This window comes from Falco punctatus (genome assembly GCF_963210335.1).
Source record: "Falco punctatus genome assembly, chromosome: 14".
Classification (NCBI taxonomy): domain Eukaryota; kingdom Metazoa; phylum Chordata; class Aves; order Falconiformes; family Falconidae; genus Falco; species Falco punctatus.
In genome coordinates this window covers 23,481,441-23,495,960 of record NC_137594.1, presented here as the reverse complement: position 1 = coordinate 23,495,960, position 14,520 = coordinate 23,481,441, and the positions used below count along the sequence as shown (strand labels likewise).

Here is a 14,520-nt window from a genome sequence, read left to right as displayed (position 1 = left end):
GCCATCCCACCCACACCATCCCCCCTGGAGAGGGCTGGGGGCTTGCTTAGGGCTTGACTCCTCCCTGCACTGAGCCATGACGTGCCTGTGGGGTAGAGGGGAAGGAAGCCGGCCTGGTGGAGCTGAGCCAGGGAGAGCTTCCTGGCAGCGAGCTCCAGCCTCCAGCGCCTTCCATGCTGCTGCAGATGGCTCCGGATGGGATGGAAAGCAGAGGGCTGCGAGAGCCCTTTCCAGCCATTCCCCAGTCCGGCATCCACCGCTTGGTGCTGGGTGGGAGGTGAACGCCAGCTGGTGACACAGTGCTGGGGCCCTGACGCTGCTGCGCCAGCAGGGTGTCGTCGGAGGGAAGCCTGACTCATTGCCGGCAGGAGAATATGAGACTTGGACATGTAAACAGAGCTGGCCCCAGCGCGCGAAGGCATGTGACAGACACAGGAGAGACCGGCTGGAGCCACGGCCCAGGGCTGGCGGCATCCACACATGTGCTAGAGGTGTGTGAGAGGGGGCTTGGCCTGCAGAGAGCCAGAATGGGTCCGCTCCCACCCCCTCCTAATGCTCAGGGGAGCATCACTTGGGTGGGGAGAATGCAGCAGCGTCTGTGCTATCAGAATGTCACCCCTCTGCCAGCCCTAAAAGCAACCAGTTTTACCCCTGGTCTGCCTGTTTGGCTGTGACCACTTTCCTCCAGGGACACCCATCCCAGTGGGGACAAATCTGGACCAGCAGCTCAGGACAGGCAGAAGAGGTGCAGGATGAGGGCAAAGCTCCTGAGATGCCATCTCGTGGTGCCAGTGCCAGGAGCAGAGTGCAGCTTGTGGCGTCAGAAGGTGTCCCTGCATCTTCTCTTCTGCAGGGATGCGTGAAGCACAAAAGTGCTGGGCTTGGGAACATGGAGGCTCACCTGGTGCCTGTTCCTGTCCCAGGAGCGCTGATGGCTCGGAAACTTCCCAGCTGTCCAGCACGCTCTCCAGCGCATGATTTCCCCTTGGGTTTATATGTGCCTTGCTGCAGAATCTGGGCTGGGAGAGTTGCAGGCCAGCGGGGAGAGGAGATGATTACAGCCACTTCCTATCCTTGCTTACCCTGTGCAGCCGGTTTCATTTCCTTAAACCCCATCCCAGCATTTTCTTTGTTGTTTTTGGAGGGGAGGGATCATTTGCTGAAGGCTGGTGCGCGCTGCAGAGAGTGCGTGCACGCTCTGGGAGACCAGCGTGGGTGCCCGCTGGCTGGCCCTGCATGGAGCCACACTGTGCTTTTGGGCGCAGCGGGTGCTGCTCACTACGGGATGGGGACCCCACTTCAGCAGTGCCTGGGACCACCATGGAGCAGATCAGGGCACGCGTGGTGTTCCCTGCGCTGCTCTGGGAGGACCATGTTTGTGTGCATTTGCAAACAGCTCTGCCAGACATGCAAACTCAGCCTTGCCAGAGCACCCCATGCTCTGAATTGCCTTTTCCTCTTGCGTCCCCTATGGCACCAGCGTGCCTGGCCTGAGCCAGCTTTGGGGCAAGGTATTCCTGCCGCAGCCGATTCAATGAGCTTTACTGGGTGCAATGCTGAAACCTCAGGCTGCTGATGCTGCACCGTGGCCAGCCATGCCAGCATCCTTGCCACTGTCTGTCTGTGCTGAGCTGGGCTGGTTGCTGGGCTTACCCATGACCTCAGCTTTCCTGCTCAGTGTCAGACGGTACCCAAGGGACTGCAGGAATCTTGTGAATCATGAATACTTTTGGAGTGATTCCTCCTCTGGGGTGTGTGTGAGATGGTTCCTACTGTGCTGAGGTGGGAAGGCTGTCTGGTTGCAGGAGGTGACGTGGTCGCAGGGCACATTCAGTGCCCCCAGGCTGAGCCAGTGGAGGGGTTGCAGATGCTGCCTGCCACCTTCCCAGTGTGGAGAAGGGAGACAGGAGAGGGGACAGCTGGCTGGTGGCCATAGGGAGAGTCTGGACTAGCCCATGGTACCCTTCTGCAGCTCCTTGCCTTCCTTGGACCATGCTGGAGCTGAACCTGGTGCAGTCGCAATCTGGATGTTCTGGCTTTGCTGCAAAGCCCTGACTTGCTGCCTGCTTGCCAGCCAGAGTCAGGGCTAGTTGGCTGGCACTGGGTGCCAGCCAACACCAGGGAGGTTTATGGCCATTCCAGGGATGTCCTTGCCTCCTTTCTCCTGGCCCTGCAGGCAGGCAAAGTGTGAGGACAGGCAGCTCTGCCCCCCAGAGAGGGACAGGCTGGGTCAGGGCTGTGCCCCAGACTGCTGCCACTTGAGCGCTGGCCCTGAGCACACCGGGGAAGGGTTTCCAGCAGCACTGAGGACCTGCTGGCACAGCCCTTCCCTGCTGCTGGCCAGTTCCAGAGCGTGGCTGGGGCTGATGAGTCAGCTGGAGCGGCAGCTCCATTGCTCATGCTGCACCAGCACCGCCCGGGCTCCCTTAGCTTTTTCCCAGGTTGTGTTCCCCAAAAAATGAGCAGCTTGGAGGGATGAGAAGCCCAGAGCCGGGATGCCAGATGCTCAGCTCTGAGCCTGCGGCAGGGACCTGCCGAGCTGAGGCACCTCAGCTGCTCTTGGGAGTGACAGCTGGGCTCTGAGTGTGCTCAGCACGTGTGGCTGTCCTGGCACAAGGCTTGGGGCTCTGGCCTGCCTTACTGCCTTGCTCCAACGCTGAGCAGGAATGCTGAGCATGCAGCAGCTCCAGGGCAGCCATGGAGGGAGGCAGGCAGGCTTGGAGCCAGGGCTGGCCTCCTGCCCTCGGGAGAGAGGGGAGAGGAAGATGTGGCTGCAGGCCCAGCCTGCTGCGAGAAGAGCAGTTTGGGCAGAGACCCGTGGTATGGGGCTCTGCTGATGGCCCAGACCTTCCTCTGCATCACTGCAGGCAGCTGGCGGCAGCTGGCACAGCTGGTGGCTAAGGCTGCCAGGGAGAGGGGAGTGTGCTTAGAGTGGTCCTGGGTCACCAAGCTCCTCAGTAAGGTGCGATCTGGTGCTGGGAGGTGCTGGGCGATGTCTGCCGCCTGCCGCTGCTCAGACAGGGTGCCCTTGCGCTCAGGGACTCCTGCCTCACCAGCACCCAAAGCATGGGCAGGGACAAGAAGTCTCCTCCAGTGGCTGGGGCCCAGGACTATCCCTATCCATGCTGGGAAGGTTAACCCTTGCCTGCCCCTAGGCATCATCCCTGCTTAAAAGCAGGAGGGGGGTTTTGGGGAGCAGACAGGCCAGGGGGTGCTGCAGGGACTCAGGCGGTGAGCCTGCCCTTTTTATTTGCAGAGCTGGTCTGCGCCAAGCAAGCTCCTGGTGACCTACAATAGCCTGTGTGGTGTGCCAGCCCAAGCCTTGGCAGAGGCAGTGTTTAGCTCAACATCCCCAGCCTGGCAGGGCAGGCAGGCGTGTAGCTGAGGGAGCAGTGCTGCAGGCAGCCCTGCTGGCCCCAGCCTCGCTGCGCTCCCCTCTCCCGATGCCTGCAGAGCAATGCAACTGCTCCCTGCCGTGGCAGCAGCAGCCGGGAACAGTGGTTTACCTTGCAATGGTGCTGTGGGTCAGCCCGCCTCCAGGCACCCCAAATGTTTACTGAGAGGGTGGTCAAACCCTGGAACAGGCTTCTGGAGAGGTGGTTGGTGCCCCAAGCCTGTCAGTGTTTAAGAGGCACTTGGACAGTGCCCTTAATAACATGCTTTATCTTTTGGTCGGCCCTGAAGTGGTCAGGCAGTTGGACCAGATGATTGTTGTAGGTCCCTTCCAAGTGAAATATTCGACCCTATCCGACCCTGTCCTATCCCACTCTAAATGCTCACTACCTGAAGACAGACCTTGCTGCAAGAGAGCGGGTAGGACCAGCTTGGTGGTCTTCAGCTGGGCTGCGTGATCACAGGCAAGCTGTGGTGGGCACTAGGCAGCCCACCAAGCCAGCTGCTCACCTGCAGCCTGGGGCACAAGGAGGATCAGAGGCAGCCATGCAGTGCTTCCAAGTGCCCACTGCACCATGCCAGTTGCAGCTGCGCGCCAAGTCCCCATGGCCACCTTGCTGGTGTGGTGGCAGGTTGGCGGGGAGCCTGCAGAGGTGGCCAGAGTGCTGACCCAGAGTTGGTAGGGCTGGGAGGACTTGGTGAGGGTGACCCAAGGGACTCCAGGAGTTTCAAGGTCACCAAAAGCTTCCTTTGAGTGCTACATGCAGTCAGCTTCCCCCTTATTTTTTCAGCAGGAGCCCTGGCAGGGATGCTGGCAGTGTGTCTGTATGGGGCAAGTCCCGAGAACTCAGCAGAACATCACTGCATGGACTTTGACCATCCACACAGCCTGCTCAGTGGTGTTAGCAGAGGAGGTTTCCTGCCTCCCCCCAGTTAACCTCACCCCCCAGCCCACGCTGCAAGATCTGGCTGGCCTTGGAGAGCTTCTGGGGCTAAGTGAGGTGGTGACACCATCCACAGGGTATGGGTGGGATCCAACCCCCACTTGGCCCATGTGGGATGCTGGATGAAGTGATGACAGTGTGGCATGGCAGTCCTGACCACACCAGGCATGTGGCGGGCCATCCTAGTGGGACAGGGACCAGGTGGCGCTGGTACCTGGGTTGGTTGATCAAGCAGCTGGCTTGATGGATCCACACATGCTCTCTGCGTGTCCATGTTGGCCCTTTGGTTTGCCTTTTCCCTGGTGGCTGTGGGGCCTGCTGTCCTCTCTCCCATCTGTGCATTGCTTCTCCTTCCCTGTATAACTGGGCCAGCCTGGAGGGGTGGGCTGGGAGCTGGGACATCTCGGTTCTTACCAAGCATCCTTGGCAGCAGCAAGCACTCCACTCTTCGGTGTGGCCCCAGGAGAGCAACAGGGGTGTAATGATTTCCTCATCGCTGACATTGCCCTGCTCTGCTGAGCTCTGAGACCTGATGATGGTCTAACTGGTGCTTTTGCATCATGGGGCTGGCTGGAGTGCTGTGTTGCCTCGTCCTTGCACGGAGGATGGCTCACCAGGGCTGCAAAGGCATCAGTCCCATTTAAAACTGGGTCGACTCAATATGATCTAGGACAGGCAGGAGAAAGATGGGCTTGGGAGGAAGGAGAGGGGCAGGTGTGGTGCTGCAGAAGCGTGGCTTCCTCTGGCCCCTCCATCTCCAGGGACGCGCAGGGGTGTCAGGGTCTAGGACCTGGACTGGCAGGGCAGGTCCGATCCACAGCAGCCACGATGCTCCCTGAGGAACCCAGTGCCATGTAACCGCAGCGCCCGGCAGGGTGGCAGCCTGCATGCGCAACAGCGAGACGCGGCCCTTAACTGGGGACACTGCGAGCTCTCCTCTGCTCTTTCCCGCTGGAGGCTGGTGGGGCGGGGGGCGGGCCGGTGCCTATGCTTTGCTCTCCCGGGGTGGGCCGGCCGGGGTCGGGGCGCGGGGGGGAACCACAGAGCCGGGAGCAAGTGTGCTCGGGCGCCCGTCCTGGCGCTGCCACCGACCAGCACAGCCTTGGCCATGTCACTGCGCCGCCCGGCCATGCCACCCCCGCTGCCAGCCGGCTGTGCCACGGGCCAGGGGTCTTTCAGGGAGCGGTGGAGAAGGGGGTGCGGAGGGGGGGGCGGGCTTCCCGGCAGGAAGAGCCAGGAGGGCAGGCAGCCCGGGCGAGGGGCGCTGCGTCCCGCCGGGGCTGGCGGAGCGGGGGGTGGGCGCGGGACCCCCGGCCGTGGCGGCGGCGGCGACGGCGGGGGGGGAGGCGGCGCGGGCCGTGCGGCCGCCATTGGCGCTGGCCCTGCCGCGGTTTCCTGCCGAAATCACATGGCTCCCGCGTTTCCATGGAGAGCGCCGGGGTGGGCGCTGCCAAAGCTGCCCGAGCTCCCCGCTTGCTCCCCGTCCATGGGAGTGGAACAAAGGGGATGCACCGAGCCAGGCCCACTCTCGCCCCCCGCCTCGCCCCCCGCCTCGCCTGGGACATGTGAGTGCCGCCGGCACCCCTGCACCCGTCCCCCGCCCGGGAGGCGCCGGCCGCGGGGGCAGCGGGGCGGGGGGAGCGGGGCGGGTGGCTTTCGAGCAGGGGCTACACCCTCGGGGGGGCCACGTCGCCGTCCGCCACCGCCTGCCGGGAACCTCGCCCGCCGCCCGGTCCCGGGGTGGGCGCCCGGTGCGCGGCTGCGGCGGGCGGGGTGGGGCGGGGGGCACGGCCGGGGGGCTCCGCTTCGCTCCCCGCCGCTCCCGGGGCGTCTCCGCACCCTGCGGCAGGGCCGGCACCGCGGCCGGGGAGGGACGGCCTGACCGCGGGCTGTGGGGGCGAGCACCCCTCGCCATGTCACCCGGGGTGTGTGTGTGCCCCGGCCCTCGTCCCTGGCTCCTTCGGCCGCTGCTGCGCTCCCGGGTTTGGGATGGCGCCGGCTGCGGCGTGGGGAGCCCTGCCCGGGGCCTCGGAAGGGCCGCGCAGGGGGTAGGGCCGGGCGGGGGTAGGGGGCACGGCCGGGCCCGGGGGGCCAGGGGTGGGGCCGGGGGCACAGCCGGGCAAGGGTGCAACAGGGAAAGCGTATGGCCAGGCAGGGGTAGGGGATACGGCCGGGCAGGGGGTACGGCAGCACAGGGGTATGACAGGGCAGGGGGTACAGCTGAGCAGGGGGCATGGCCAGGCAGGGGTAGGGGGCACAGCCGGGCAGGGGCAGGGAGTACGGCTGGGCAGGGGCTATGGCCAGGCAGGGGTACAGCTGGGCAGGGGTATGGCCGCTGCCCGCAGCCATATAGGGCCTTGCCCGAGTGTCTGTGGGCCACCAGAGCCATCGGTCCTGGAGGAGGTGCTGCCCCCATCTCGCCCCCATCATACCCCTGCACCCAAGCAGGGCTCCGGGGCATGGGGGGCTCCGGGGGGACCTGGGTGCTCCATGTCAGCTGGGTGCTGCCTCCTCCTCCTGGGTGACTGAGGGAGGAATGCTCAGAGGAATTAATGAGACAGATCGCGCTTTGTTGCTGGCCCGATCCTTCTATCTCCCGCCCTCCCCACCCTGCCAAGAAGTGCTTGGGAAGGCCTCACACCATTAACTCTTTCCCTGCCACATCTCTGGCTGTCCCAGGACTTGCAAGCAGCCTCGGCGGCTTTTACCCTTGCCAGATTCCCAGAGGAGACTGCTGAGGCCACTGGGATGTCCTGGCCTTCCTATAAACCCTGGGCTGGCCGAGAACCTACCTCCGGGCTGGTGGCTGAGGACCAGCCTTGCTGTGTCCCCTGGGCAGGGCTGGCTATGACGCCGCACAAAATCGAGCAGTGCCGGGCTGGCAGCCCACGGTGTTGCTTGTCCTCGGCTGGCAGAGTTCCCTGATGCATCGCTGCAGGCCCCCGGGTGGAGAGGAGCTGTGGTGGGAGCTGGTGTGGTGGTGGCCGAGCCCCCGTGGAGGACCTGACGTGGTGGGGTTGAGTGTGGGAGCACGGGCAGCGATGGGCAGGGCAGGGGTGGGGTGTGCTGGGGTGCAGCCGGTGGGATAACTGTCGATCTGCAGCAGGGACAGTGGTGGGGACAGGGGCATCCCTTTCCAAACCCTGCCTGAGGCTCCTGGCCAGAGCTCTTGCTTTCCCCAGGACTCTACCCAGGGCGGGCACTGTCCAGTCCCTGCTGCCACCCTGAGAGGAGCTGGGCAGGGGCGTGGGGATGTCCCCTAGGGGTGCTGTTGTGCTGAGCACTGGTGGCCAAGGCTTGGAGGGAGTGTTGGGGGTTCCTGCTGTGTCTCTGACTTAAGGGACAGGACCTGGAAGACCCCTCGCCGGCAGGGAGCTGGCATTTGGGGTCCCCAGGGGACAGTGAAGGCAGAGCAAGCCCTGGCTTTGTGTGGGTTGAGGCCATTGCCAGGCTGGGACGAACTCCCTGCCTTGTGCTTTGGGTTTATTTATAGGGCTGCCATTTATATCGCTTCTAATTCTGCTGCCGTGTGGGGACGATGTGAGGAAGCGAGGGCTTGAGTCTGACGCGGCCCTGGTGCCTGGATGCGGGGTGCCCGGCCCCTCCAGCACAGGATGCTGCTGGGGGCGATGGTGCCAGCCTGGCTGTGGGTAGAACCTGGCTCAGCACAAGGGCTGGTCCTTCTCCACCCCTTGGGGCATCATCCCTGCAGAAAAAACTCCACATATGATCTGCAGCGTTGGGCTGCGAGGATTTTTTTGAGCTGGCTTTGATGGTTTCTGCAAAAAATAAAGTCAGAGGGGTTGGCGCTGTGGTAGGGGTGACCATCTGCAGATCTAGAACTGGGCTTTCCCAGACCAGGACTGGCTCTTGCCTGGCCACAGGTCACCTGGTCACCCACCATGGTTCTCCAAGCCATGACGGTGGGTCTTTCTGCCAGAATTGACACCTTCTGCCTCTGCTAGGTCTCCCCCATGGCCAGGAGCTCCTTGGCCCCTCACCGGATTGGTGCCTACGTGCTAGCACTCATCTCCCCAGCCTCTTTTGGCCAGCAGTGACTGCTGCCCGCTGCACACCTGCTGAGCCTGGCCTGCGCCCTTTTGTGCCACGTTTCCAGCTGTGGTGACATTCCCACCCATGCAAGGGTGTCTGTGTCAGGGGACTGCTTGTCTGGGAACAGCCTGAAATAACTTCTCCATCACCTTGGTTTTTAGTGCTGGTGCCACCAGCGGACCGTGCTCATGTGACTGGTGGTTTCTCCAGGGGCTGAGCTGGGCGGGCACAGCCTCGGTGCTGGTGGTCCTGGGGCCAGCATGGAGCAGTCAGGGAACCTCTCCAGGACTCAGTGCTGGCAGGACGTGGGGTCTCTGGGAAGCCAGTCCTGTGTCCCATGGAGGGCAGGGAAGTGGGAGTGTCCTTCTGGGGAGTCTGGATTTTTCTTCTGCCTGTACACGGACTGGCCATGGCTGTACATGCGTGTCCAAGCACTGCTGCCAACGGAGAGTTTTGTTTGCATGTTCAGCTGTTGTGGTAAGGGTGGGGATGCCCGGGGCAGCTCTCCCGGCCTGGCTAGAGGAGGGCATGACTGGGACACCCCCAAAAAGGGTGCGCTTGGGGCGTTACACCCGCATCTCTGCCATGTGGGAGGGATGGAGGCAGCTGCCCTGGCTGGTGGAGCTGAGCTGGGGTGGTGAGCATCCAGGGAAGTCCCCTGAGGTGAGGAGGTGACTGGCACCCTGTGTGGCCAAGGGGCTGTCCCCTTCCCTGCACCCGCTCCCTGTCCCTGGCCAGGTCAGGGACAGAGATGCATTTAACTCAATTACTGCCCAGGCCCTGGCAGTGCTGGCACAGCTCATGCCCTTCCTCTGCCCTCCCTTGGCAAGGTGTCCCTGAGCTGGCAGGCCCTGCCGGGAGCCGTGCAGGGTGCTGTGAGGTGCTCGGAGATGTCTGATGCCGCATGCCCATGTCCTCCTTTGGTGTCCTCTGCCACCTTTTGAATGCACGACCCCACCTCCTGCCTGCTCCGGGCGGCCTCCCCATGGGTGATGCCCAGGATGGTGCTGTGCCACACGGCTTGCCTGCGCTGCCCACAGTCGGCTGCCCTTCACAGGGCTGCAGGCAGGGCTGCGGAGGGGCAGGGTCCCTGCAGGGTCCCCGGGAGGAGCACAGCCTGGCTGTCACCCCTTTGGTGGGGAAGCCTAGACATCCCTCCACTCTGCGTGGCAGTGGGGAGGGGAACGCCTCTTCCACAGCTCCCGGCAGCTTTAGCATGGCTTTCTTGTTAACCTTTAATGAGAACAAACGAGCTGGCATGGGCCGTGGCTGCAGGCGCGTTGCCTGGCCATGTGCCGGGCACTGGCTCCACATGGCTGCCAGCGCAGTGGAGGCTTTGCAGAAGGCTGGTTGGTCCCAGGGTGGTGCCAGGAGCGATGCTTTTCCCCCAGGAGAAGAAGCAAGGGGTGAAAAGCTAGGCTGTGGCCCCCTGCCCGTGGCAGCTGCTGGGTAGGGCTCTGCCTGTCGGTGGGGAGAGCTGGGGGATGGGCTTCCATCCATCACGTCCAGGCGAGACAGGAGACATGGTCTTCAAGCAAGTTCTGGAAGGCTGGGGTGGAGGTGAGTCCCCCTGCACCATACTTTGCAGCGTGCTGGGCTGCTGGCTCCCCTCCATGGCCACGATGCCAGTGTGGAGGCTGCAGGCAGGTGGGTGACAAGGTGCCTCCATTTGCCAGTTGTGGGGTGGTTTTCCCTTGGATGCTGCTCGCAGCCAGCTCAGTCTCACCAGCCCTTCCAGCTGCCCCCAGAAGCACGGGCACTGTGCACCCACCCGGACACCGGGACGAGAGGGTGCCCTGGGACGCAATGCTCTTTGGTGGCACTGCTGCAACCCCAGCTTGCCAGCCCTGGCTGTGCCTGGCTCCAGAGCCACACGCCTGGGTGCCTGTGGTGGGGCAGCTATGCATAAGGGAGTCCCAGGTGCTTCTGCCTTGCAGTGTGCTGGCCCTGTCCTGCACAGGGACCAGCAAGGAGAGGACCAGGTCTGGGCTGGGGAAACAGCCCCACAAGTGGCTCTGCCTTTAGGGTGGGCGTTAGCTGTCTGGGAGTACCCCATCTCTGTGAGCATCCCCCCCAAGACTCTGCTCCATGCTTTTCCCTCTGAACCTGGCCTGACCTTGCTCTAAAAGCAGCAGCAAACAGGAAAGGAGCCTGGAAGGGAGGTGTCTCTCTTCCTGCCCCAGTGACGTCGTGATGGCAGCTGGTCCCAGCCTGGATGGAGCTGGCTGCTCCAGCCTCCAGCATTGGAGCTGGAGGGGGGTGCCAGGCCAGGATACCCTAGCAGCAGGACCCATGCAGGGACCTACAGTGCTGGAAAGGGGTGACATCTGTGCCACAGACTCTCCTGGTTGTTTAGGGCATCCCTGTGCTCTAAACAGGGAGTTGTGGGGCCAGAAGGTGCTGCTGGGGTTGGCGTAGAGGGCAAGTGGGCCTGCCACACTGCCCTGTGGGAGTGGGACCCCGTGGGGAGCACAGCATCCTTGGTTCCTGCATGGGAATGGCACCAAACATCTTTTGAGAGCCCTGTGAGGAACCCTTGGGGCTCTCCTCTCCCCTCTGAGGCTTTGGAGACCTGGATGACACAAACTGGGGGACGTTTGAGCAAGGAGACCCTTTTCCTGGTGGCTCCTGCGTGATGCAGGCTGCCCAGAGGGATGTGTGGGAATGCATGCCGTGGGAAGCCTGCAGTGAAGCCACGGGGGTTTTATATATATATATAGTTTTTAAAAAAGCATTGCAGAAGCGAGCAGCAGGGCTGCTGGCACTGCTCCCTGCAGTGGTGTGAGCATCAGCTGCCTGCTCTGCCCACGGCTTTGTGCCTGCCCGCGGCAGCGCTGGGGCTAGGGGCTGTGCCTGGAGCATCCCCCCGTTAAGGGGAGTGGCAGCGGCTCAGGGCCAGCGGTGCATTGGGCAGGGCGGTGTTTGCTCCCTGGCTCGAGCCTGCCCTGGGTGTGGGGGAAAGGGGATCTCCGGGGGGAGCAGTCTTGGGGCGGGCTGGCTGGCATGAAGCTAGTGTGGCACGTGTGGCTGATGGGGGACGCTGCAGTGCCCGGCTCAGGCTGCCGCCCTGCTCTTCCCCCTGCTTTAAACCTGGAGAGGGGCTGGGGGGGAGTTTGCACCGCAGCAAGCTGCAGCGGGCCCCCCTCCCCTGTGCCCGTGCCTCAGTTTCCCCAGGGGGGCGATGGGGAGGGCAGGATGTGGGCTGAGCCGTGCTGTGCTCCTGGAGCAGCCCGTGCTGGTGGGGCCCCTTCCCTCCAAGGGGGACGGGCACCCTCCCCTGTCCCTGTCCTCCGGTCCATCCGTCCTCAGCCCCTGAGTCAGGGCCGGGGCTGCAGCGCTGGGCAGTGATGTCAGCCCTCGGGCTGGGGAAGCGTGGGAGGAGACTGCGGCCCGGGGGGAGCCCTGCGGCCCCGCGCACGGGCGGACGGACGGACGGCATGAGAGAGCCACAGCTGCCCGGGACGCCGACCTCAGCCCGAGCGGGACGTGCTGCCGCTGCCCGCCATGAACGGCAAACCGAAAGGTACTGAGCACTGGCGGCACCGGGGCTGGCCGGCAAACGTTCTTGATTTGTTTGAGGCTGTTCCGGCTGGGCTTGCGGGGGGCTGTTTTGGTTGAGCAGTTTCCCCAGGAGAAGAGCTCTCCCTGCCAGGGGCACCAGGGACATGGGCACCCACCACCTGCAAGGGACATGGTTGTCACCTCTGTGTCCAGCGATGGGGTGTTGGGGCAAGGTGTCCGTGGCAGGATAAGGCCCGCCAGCTGCCTGGCCTTGCCGTTGCCCATGCTGAGGCCCAGGCTCTGCGCCTCAAGGCAGGAGAGGGGTCACGACTGCCTGCTGCTCCCGGGCAATGCGTGCGTCCCCAGTGCCACAGCACCATGGTTTTTCTCAGCAAATTAGTTTTCTCCCTCTCATGTGTCCATGTTTTGTCTGTGGCTGCGCTAATGAGGACAAAGAGAGCCTGGCTGCATGTCGAGCATCCCTGGCACGGTGGCCCCAGGGGATCTGGGCAGAACAGGGGCTCGTGGGGCTACTCTTGCGCACAGGGGCAAGTTGCCTGGGAAGAATTTGAGGGGGAAGCTACTGGTACGCAGCAGGGCACCCTGGAGGTGAGCAGGCAGTAGTGAAGGTGGCATGTGGGACCTTCACAATGTTATGCTAGCCCCGGGAGGAGGCTTCCAAAGGATCTCAGCACCTCAGAGAGTGGTCTCAGCCCACTCAGGAGCAGGGTCTGGTGCCCCTGGCCGGGCTGCAGTCCCATCTAGCAGGGCACGGGGGTGAGCTATGGTCCCTAGGCTTCCAAAGCCATGGGGATCCTGGCTGGGTGCTTGGTCTGTGCCTCTGGTGGTAGGAGACCCGCTTCACTGGGACCATGTGGTCCTGGCCTGGTTCTCAGGAGCCATCCTAGAAAACAGGTTGGGCTTGAGCACAGCCAAGCACTGGTGAACCCCCGGCCCCTGCAGTGGCCACCTCCCTGGGTCCCAGTTTGGGGCTTGCATCCCCCTCTGGCTGCAAACTGGGAGCCTGTGGGATGGGTGGCAGGGTGGAAGGCTGCGAGCCCCCCCCCCCCCGGGGAGCCAGCTGTGAGTGTCTGCCTGCGCCTTGCCCTGCCCTTCCTCGGTGATACTTCGCGGGGTAAATAAGCACTTCCTCCAATTCTTCCCATTTGCAGCTCCTTCCCTTTCCTGCCGCCCTCCCACTCGGCCCAAGGAGCCAGCTGGCCTCCCGGGGCTGTGAGGGTGGGTACCGCTGCCATGGACCCCAGCACCATGGGGCCAACAGCAACCAGCACCCATCCAGCCCCCAGCTCGTGGCACCCAAATGGCTATCCCCTGCTCTAGCGGGGTCTGCAACCCCGGGGCTGGGAGTTTGGCTCCCGGGTAGTCACAGGGGGTCAGGATGCCATTCCCTGAGTCATCCTGCTCCCAAACCCCCCCAGTCCCCCTCCTCGCCCAGTGCGGGGGCAGGTAGGGGGTGTCCTGCCTGCCTGGAGGAGAGGCAGAACATGAAGGTCAGGGAAGAAGTGGCTCCCAGGCTCCCCGTGACCAAGGTGGCATGGCATGGCGTGGGTCCCTGGACACTCCTGTCCCCTGTTCCGGGAAGGGACGGGTGGTGGGAGGGAAGAGCTGCTGCAGCCCAGCCGGGAGCCGGCCAAGGCCCAGCCGAGGCCGGAAGGGGCTGGTGGGGGGCCGGGGTATGCGCGGGGGCTGCAGGAGCTGCAGCACGCAGCTGTGCAAACAAGGATGCGCGACAGGGCTGGGGGTAGCTGAGCCAACAGCCGGGGTTCGCAGCCTCCTGAGGCTGGCCCTGCCAGGCACCCAAGGTTCACTGGAGCGTGCTGGGATGGAGGGGCCGTGCCACTGGCATGAGATGGCAGGACACTCCACTTACCACAGACACCACAGGCAGGATGGACTGGCTCATGGCCACTGTGCCATGCCTTCACTGGGGGGACAGCAGTATGGGGGGGACGGGACACTGGTACCCCACTGTGCCAGCGAGGTGGCCACAGTGCCATTGGCATAGGGACCACAGCCCAGCCCTGGCAGCCTCTCCTGGGGAAGCCCCTTGGGTAGCCATGGGTGCCCTCCAGGGGTGCTGGAGGGTGCTGGGTCTGGCACCCTAGGCGTCGCTGGCCTCCAATGGGTGACTTTATTGGAGATGCTGGTCCCGTGGAGCCGTTGGGGCTGAGGATTCGGGGAGAGCCGGTCTGGGGCGTCTCCGACCAGGGCAGTGTTGATAAACCCGCTGGAGCGACCTGGGGCTGGTGTCTGAGTGTCGGAAACAGAAACCAGCTGGGACCAACCCAGCCGGTCGGACTGCCCCCCCCCCCTCCCCCCGCTGCTCAGCCCGGCATTCCTGGGATCCCAATCATCTCCAGAGCACCGGCTGTCGGGAGAGGAGCCGGCGGCCGGGCTGGAGAGCCCTGGGGTGGGCTCCGGCACCCCCGCCGCAGCACCCGCCAGCTGCTCACAGCTGCTGCTCCGCCCCGGGCAGCACTGGCCGGGGCCGGGCGGGTGGACGGACGGACAGACGGGGTTGTTCTGCGCCCGGCGGTCTGCGGCGCAGGACGGCAAGGTGAAAAGCTTGGTCAGGAGGCAGCTTTGTTAGCCCCAAAGCCCTAATTAA

General features: G+C 63.9%; 1 protein-coding gene across 5 annotated transcripts in view; it reads left to right on the top strand.

The window, feature by feature from the left end:
* RIPOR1 (RHO family interacting cell polarization regulator 1) overlaps positions 1 to 14,520 on the top strand; it is a 36,850-nt gene that overhangs the window by 6,942 nt on the left and 15,388 nt on the right. Inside the window, exon 1 of one of the 5 annotated variants that reach the window (XM_080364911.1) lies at positions 5,705 to 5,902. The exons of 1 other annotated variant lie outside the window; for it this stretch is intronic. In XM_080364911.1, coding sequence (XP_080221037.1) covers positions 5,746 to 5,902 — 157 coding nt within the window. In that variant the 5' untranslated portion in view covers positions 5,705 to 5,745. Of the gene's footprint in view, positions 1 to 5,704; positions 5,903 to 6,600; positions 11,914 to 12,972; positions 14,470 to 14,520 lie in introns of those variants that run through there. 3 more of the 5 variants (XM_080364913.1, XM_080364910.1, XM_080364909.1) reach the window with 3 other exon arrangements.